Here is an 8,177-nt window from a genome sequence, read left to right on the forward strand (position 1 = left end):
TGCTCTTGGGGGAATTACTAGAATTGTTGGGGCTTTGTAAACTATTGAGTGTTGTCTAGACCTACTTTATCTGTAAAGTTTCTCAAGATAACTTTTGATATGATTTGATTCTATAAATAAAATTGAATTCAAATGAATCACATTCTGTGTCATGTGCTTGACCAGGAGTGAAGTAACATAACAAATATATTGATTTTAATTTTCTAAACATTACCAAGAAGTCTTTTGCACCTAAATGTAACCAAACTGTGATATTTACACAATGTTTACAATGTGTTATTAGAACTGTGACCAAGGTTAAAAAAAACGCTCTTTTGGGTTGTATTTCCTGCCAGCGCTAGAGTGGCGCTTTTATTTAACCCTTCATAGGTTGTTTTAGAGGGTAGGAATAATCAACCTGTTTATTTAGAGGACTTGTTGACGAATACTAATATTTTTAGCTGACTTTAGTATAATTTATAATTTTTTGCTGATTTTTGCATTGTAATGGCCACAATTAGTGGCTAATTTGACTAACATGTTACCAAATTATTTTAATGTTAGCCTTGCATTTAGCTGCTAGTGTTACATCGTTTATCGTCATTTGTTATAGTAGGATATTCTGACGTCACAAACTTTTGAAAATTGTTTTGATTTAACTGACATTTTATCATTTAACAGTAGCATTGTGATAGCCTATGTTAGTAGCTAATGGCTTGCCAATGTTAGCCTTGTAAGGCAATACTTAGCCACAACAGTTACTGGATTTTTATTACTTTACATATTCCACAGATTGCAATTTCATTTTGGTTATAAACTTCATCCTGCAAGGGTAGGTTGCTACATTAATGTCTTCATGCTGTAAGTTTTGGTGTGAACTTACATTATTGGGTGGTTGTTTTTGGTCCAAGTGATGTCAGCAGGGGGACGGGACTCCACCTCACAGATGAAGGTGGCATTGTGATCCAGTAGCACGTCCACTGTCTCCAATAAGGTGATGATACGAGGCGCTGGCGGTAAATACACAAAGAAAACATGAAGACTTTAGTAACAAAACAAGAAACTGACTTAAAGAACATAAAATGCAACAAGAGTACTTTTCAATCAACTCTATCACCAGATACTGGACTTTTTGATTTTCAATAGAATGTGCCAGAGCTGAATCACAGCTGCATCTTTTCAGGCAAATTATTTGGCATTCTTGGCATTCCTGTCTGTTTATAACTAATGGGACCAGATCAGAGGTTTTGTTCCAGCTTTGACCTGAGTAGAGCAGAAGAGGGGTGACTTGAGGGGAAAAGAAAAAAAGGATTGGAAGGAGGAGATGATGACAGTAAGGGAAAGATATATAGTTGAACTCGAATTTTAGGCTTTATTTTTATTCAAGCAGAAGTTGATGCAAGGACAGCAGTGTAATTTGAGGTTCAAGGAGAGGCTCCATCCCCAGTGCACACACTGTTCTCAACTATCTCATTTTCACAGATGGTCTTTGTTAATAGGAAAGTGGGTATTCCAGTTTTGTGTACACAAGAGTACACAAGTTATTGGAACCACTTGTTCTTTTCCATGATACAAACCAGGTAACTCAAGTAAATACGTGACCAATATACTGCATAGTTAGACACAAAAATGAGTTGTAGGATATGAGATTCTTTTCTGAAAAGTGAGACAAGCGCAGAAGGGAAAGCAACTCAGCATTATTACAACTCTGGGTGAATATTTTGAGCAGGAGAAAATGAGAGGGGGAGTAAAAACAAAGAAGAGACATGTTCAAAGGGGTAAAGGGATGGAGAAAGATAGCAGCCGAACAAGGGTGAGGCAGCAACTGTTTATACAGTGGATTCAGATCAGAGGCATCAGGCTTGTTTTAAACTTTGTATGAACTGAGGAGAGGAAGAGGAAAAATAGAGAGAGAGAAGAGAGATAGAAAGATCAGAGGAGAAGGAAGGAATGGAGAAGAAAAAGAAAGAATAAAGGAAAGGATTAGGGTTTAATGGACAGTGTGCTTGTTTTGTATGTTGTGAAACAAAGATTTTGAAATAACATAGCTGGAAAAGACAACCCACATCTACACCCCCCATCCTGAGGTCACTGCTGCTGTTTGACTCATGAACAAGTGGAAAGAAAGCTACTTGCTGTAAATCAAAGTGAAACCCTGGCACGGGGTGAAACATCATTTCTAAACCCTGGGATGCAATTTTAGCCATGGTGAAATATCTCACTAGTACCTGCTGTATTAAGGCATTTCATGGACACAGTCCAAAATCTTATTTTTAGCCATGCAAGAGGCGTGGCTAAATAGATGGCATCATTGGTTTGTTTGTTGTTGATAAGTAGTCTGTCATTGCCAAACCATCCTCCACACTGCTGCAAAAGAGGGTCTGGCTAGTCCACAGAGCTTTCTAGGTTGGGAGAAAAACGTGCTCTAGTTCATTGGCATTTCTTTAAACCAATCACAATCGTCTTGGGCGGCGCTATGATTGGGAACATCAGCAGAGCTGCTGCAAAATAGCGTCGGGAAGGAACTTGTTTTGGTGGAACATGTGTATGTTCAAAAGTTGTTTCAGTCTCGCAACAGACAACTCAGATGGGACAGATAGTCTAGTTAGCTGTCTGGATTTACCCTGCAGAGATCTGAGGACCAGTTAACCACAGTCCTCATAAGTCCACCAGAGTTTAAAATGTCAACCCAAAGGAAGCCCAAGGCAACGGCTATCCGGCTTAAATGAGTATAATAAGGTGGAATTTCTGTCGCCAATAAAGCAATCCCAGAAGTAGACTAGCTCATCAGTGGCTCAACTACTGTTGGATTGATTGTTATGAAGTTGTGTACAGACATTCATTTTCCCTAGGCCATGAATCCCAATGAGATTGGTGATCCAAGGACTTTAGCACCACCAGCAAGTGGAAATTTTGGGCTTTTAGCTAAATGTCTTGAGAACTGCTCAATGTATTGCAATGGAATTTGGTGAAGATACATGGTTCCCAAAGGATAAATCCCAATAAGTTTGAAGACTTTTCTTCTAGTGACACCTAAATGTTCACATTTGTGGATTTTTAGTTATGAAACTTCCCAACAACTATTTTATGGATTACCATTCATGTCACCCTCAGGATGAATTTGAATTACTACTTAGGTCAATTAATTAATCTTTTGTTTAGTTGCTACAATGACATTCCCATCAGTCTCAGCTGTGCTTTGTGTTCAGTGCTAATTACTTTATTAGCATGCTAAACTAAGATTGATTTAGGGTTGATGTTAAGGAGTTTTGCCAGTATTTTGTCTGAACAGATGGACAACGTCTGAGAGCGAAGGGTCGGTTATGGCTCATGTTTAGCCCAATGACTCATTATTTAGAGTGAGCAAGAGCCTCACTGGCTTTGGTGAGTTTTTAATTGCTGTTTGGACACCAGAAGTGATACAGTGCTGTTCAGGGCTGCAGAGGACGCCAGTTACAGTGGTCTTTACTGTGTGGATTGCAAAAGCTTACTTGATCCAAACCAACTGGCTCGCCTTATCACTTACTTTACATATTTTGTTGTTTGTGTGTCCAGTGATCTTAAAGATGTATTGTTGCTGATTAGCTTAAAAGTGATGCTAATTTGCTGCACTAAGTAAGTATGCGTCTAAAAAGCAATGTTGTAAAATGTTCAGATATTACAGCCAACAATGGAATGTTAATGAACAAGAACCATTTGAACAAAAAGCTACATGTGGTAAACCAATTCGTGAGCATAGCATCCCAACCCTAACCCCTAACCCCCTAACCCTAACCCTAACCCTTGTGTTCTGTTTTAATCCAAACTACAATCTTTTTCCTAAACTTAACTGGTTGTATTGGTGCCTAAACCTAAGTGGCATCGCCGCACAATGCTCAATTTTTGTGAGAGCTCTGGTTGGTCGCATATTTATTAAGATATACAGATCAGTGTGCATTCATTTTCTTTTATTGTACGAGGCTATTCACGAGAATATGTTGAACAAGTACATCTTTTGCCATTTGGTCAAAGATGTTGTGTTCTCATCTTTCCTACAAATGTATTTTACAACATTTGCTTTTATGTCTTCCTTGTTATGCATTTCTAAGCAATGACCACTGAAATAATCTTACTCACTCAACTGTGTCTATTCTTTTTTAGTTCCTCCCATATTCATTTGGTCTCTGTCAACCTTTTCTTTAATAGATTCCTTCTGTAGAGCCTAGAACATATTTAACATCCTTTGGTTCCTTTGGTGTTTGCTTTGATTTACAGTTTATCCTCTAGGTTTTTTCCACACTTTAATTACATTGGAAACTGAATTCTCTCCACTTCTGTCATGCAGAACAGACATTTGTTTTACTTGATTCTTTCATTGTGGTCCATCAAGAGCAAACACAAAAATAGTATTGTTCTCGTGGCACGTTAGGGCATCAGATGTCTGCAAGGGAGTCATCCATTGTTTGTAGTGGTTCAGCTCCCACGGACATCCTCTTTAAACCTGTCATGCATAAGTGGTCTTGATTCATCATGCTAGAACACATTTTACAACACAGGCTGGCTGCATAGTTGAGTGAATGCATGTGTAATTAGATAAGACATCAAAATTTTGATTCTACTGTACATGGTCGCATGTTGTCTGCAGTACCAATGGTGGAATTTTGGCTTTCACTGTTCATCTAAGAACAATATTGAAAGCTGTCTATTTCTCAAGAACACTGTGACTTACGGAGGTCTTTCGAGACAGATCTATATTTAAGGGCACACATTAACATCCATTGTATTTGTTTGCTAAGACATCCTCTACAATTGGTTTCATCACCTCAGTAGAAAAGTGTGTGCAGTTTTGAGTTGTTGTGTGTAAACCAGGGCTCTTTAACAGGGAATCCGGGCCCCCTATGGGGTCCTCAGAGTTACTGCAGGGAGGCCACCAAATTATTACATAGTTTTTTTCAAAAATGTAAATGTTTCAACATGAATCAAACATATTATGAGCATAAAGAGCCATTGATGATAGGCTTACTGGCCTATAGGTAAGGTAGTCACTAAGCTAGCCACCCACAGACAGTTAATCCCAAGAATTCAGTGTGCCACATGTATGTTTAACATTGAAACGTGATTTATAAAATCATACCAACATTTTACAATATCGTTGTATTCTTACTTAGGATGCCCACACAATATTGTAGGCCCAGTTTATTATGTAACTTAATTTTAAACAATATATATGTAGTAAGGGGTCCCTGCTCCAGCTCTCATTCAGTTTAGGGGCCCTTGTCTCAAAGAACGCTGAAGACCCTTGGCCTAAACCGTTAACCATTTTGCCCGTAGGCCTCAAAACCACAATAAAGAGATAATAATAATCATATTGTGCTGTTGATGTTGTTTTACAGCACTTGTCAATCCAGAGTTGCTAAATATTAATTTTAAGCCACAGGTTGTAAATACTGTGCTTGATCAAGTAATGGCTGATCTTAAAAAACAAACCATACTCCTATTTGGTTGCTTCATTTGAGTTTAGTAAAATCGCAAAAAAAAAAAGGAACTTTTGAGCATTTTAAATAATTGTCCTGAAATGAACAGAAAGATGCCTATTTTCTTTCTTATAATGAGATTAAAAACAGATACAGTATCAATCTGTGTCTGTGGGTGAAGTACGAAGCCTGAGCCTGGGCGTGATAAGGGGGAGGCAGGGGGAAAACTAGCCCTGTTCCGTCCAGAGTTAAATTAAACAGCTGCTGACTTATTAACACACATCGTGTTTGTATCACCAGCACGTGAATACATAATTTCAGGGCGTGTTTCACGCTGGAACTGAATTTTTTTTCTGAGCCCAACAGATGGAGCTCTCTGAAAGCATAGATAGCAGAGATACGTATGGCAAGAGTACAATACAAGAAGAAGAATAAATTCTTTCTTAGGAATAGTCCCTTGGGATGTGACATCTCGTTTTCGAGGGAGTCCTTGAAGGCAACAAGAATAAAAAATACAGTACATCCACAATTTAGACAAAACAGTTAACAAAACAACTTGAAGGGACATACAAATAAAAACATACATCCCAAACATACACACATACTGACAAACAAAAACAAAAGCTCTCCATCACACCAAAATCACTCATAACAATCCATCAATACAACGCACACAATTGAGTACGGAAGTTACTGTGGGTGTAGAAATGTAGACTTTTATCATGGATTTCACCTTGGATGATGACCTTAACCATAGAAAGAATCCCTATAGCTTGGTTAATCTCTCACATCTACTTTTTCCACTATTTGCAAAACCAGTAATTGCTGATTTCAAACAGTGTTTTTGGTAGAATTTTCAATTCCGGATAATGTTACAGACAGATAAATCATTATTCTCACTCCTATGAGCAAGTTATTACTGACAGGATGCCTGAAGTAACTTGGACCAACAAGAAAGACGGCATGCACATTCATTTCAGCGTTCCAATCATTGACACATTGCACAAAGCACAGGTCATCAGCCAAGCCTGCAGCCCTGCACCCTGGCAACCCGACCCATCTACATTATCTACACTGGCAAAATGTGACCGCATCTACACCACATGTTTCTTTGAGCCATTCTGCAGCATGTAGTCTACATCTGTACTTATAAAACATGTGATGTATGTCACTGGTCTGCTCTGCAGGCCTGTGCTTGTAACTGTAAAATTGTGCCAGCATTTGATATGGTGCCCTTCTCACACGTCCCTTGGCCACGGCCGGACTTGCTGCCGTCAAAAGTCTTTAATGAGCCATGATTTAAATTTTTCAATATTTCTGGACCCGTTTTCTTTTTAGCCAAAACGCCCTGCAACTTGATGAAATGCACACACATGGACAAAACACAAGCAAATTAATTTGACAACATGCTGCCAATACAACACAACCAAATCCATAAGCGCGCTGCAAATATAGAAACGAGGCAAAAAGAAAAGCACACAAACTCTGAAAACAGAAACGATGCAAAAAGAAAAGCACATAATTCCCGAAAAACAAATGCAACAACACAACGCTGCATCGAGATTACACAACAGAAGTTCTCCAGGGAAGTGTTGTGTATTTGTCGCGCGTTTGTGTATTTGGTTGTGCTGTGTGTATTTGCAGCGTGTTTGCTTAATGCTGTGCATGTGTTGTCAAATTTATGAATTTTGTTCTTAATTTGCTTGTCTTTTGTCTATTTGCGTGTGTTTCATTAAGTTGCAGTGCGTTTGCCCCTTTTGCCCACCGTTCAAAGTAGATGAGAGAAACTGAAGTGTATTAAAGCTTACAACTTCTATTACTCAAAGAAATATACAGGAATGTATGGGGCCCACTTTACACAACAGCTTCTGATCACGGTGCGGCTGTGGTGGAGGTAAATCGGTTCCTAACCATATTTACAACAGCCTTCAAAGAGGATATGCCAGAGTGTAGGAAGGATATAGATTTAGTCACATTTACACTATGTAGGCCTATAAACACCTTCTCCTTTTCCCAGCAGGATGTGATGGAAACAGGTGATCTCAATGCCACGTATGTGAGAAAACTCATGCGTTCTCTTTCGAAAAAGTTTTTACAGGAGTTGAAACACAGAAGCCACAAAAAAAGATGCTCTCCGTAATATTTTTTTTCTTCTTTTGACTGTGTTGATCTTTAGCCCACTGAGCTCGTCAACATGTACTCATACACATGCACACAATCAGAGGCAAGATCATTTAGAAGCCCCATATTGTGTTATCCTTTTCATTTGTCCCTTTCCTGTTTTTCTATATTCTATCTAATCATTTATATTATATTGTTCTCAGCAACAAGACAACTTCTACACATCTACGAATTAAATAAGGTTCAGAATTACATGTAACACTTTTTTTATGCTGCATGAACAGTAATACATGTGCTTCAGACACCCTTAAAAGCTCTCTGAGTGCAAGCATATACAGAAACCACACATACCTCTCTGTATCCCGTAAGTTGAGGTGACCAGAACAAGCAGAAACACTGAAATGGTTTCCACAGCCTTCATTCTGTCTCTGTGATGATCTGACTTGACAAAGCTTTGTAACCGGTGTAGAGAATGAGTGGTCGGTTAGATTCCCATGGCAGGTAAGGAGACGTTCTCCCTTGGTGTGTTTCTACACTGTGTGTGTCTTAGCCAGGGACAGCCATGAGCTCTGTGCTTACTAAGGACCGACTCAGTCGCTCTGTGTGTGTGTGTGTGTGTGTGTG

General features: G+C 38.9%; 2 protein-coding genes across 2 annotated transcripts in view; one reads left to right on the forward strand and one right to left on the reverse strand.

Moving 5' to 3' along the window:
- The window catches only part of musk (muscle, skeletal, receptor tyrosine kinase), a 35,653-nt gene extending 27,679 nt beyond the window's left edge, over positions 1–7,974 (reverse strand). Inside the window, exons 1-2 of the mRNA XM_032539645.1 lie at positions 7,905–7,974; positions 863–989 (exon numbers count right to left, since the gene is read on the reverse strand). Of these exons, the coding sequence (XP_032395536.1) occupies positions 863–989; positions 7,905–7,974 (197 nt within the window). The remainder of the gene's footprint in view (positions 1–862; positions 990–7,904) is intronic.
- Positions 1–8,177, forward strand: part of rassf6 (Ras association domain family member 6) — a 52,332-nt gene that overhangs the window by 16,975 nt on the left and 27,180 nt on the right. The gene's annotated exons all lie outside the window — the stretch shown is intronic.

Source organism: Etheostoma spectabile, chromosome 16 (genome assembly GCF_008692095.1).
Source record: "Etheostoma spectabile isolate EspeVRDwgs_2016 chromosome 16, UIUC_Espe_1.0, whole genome shotgun sequence".
Lineage (NCBI taxonomy): Eukaryota > Metazoa > Chordata > Actinopteri > Perciformes > Percidae > Etheostoma > Etheostoma spectabile.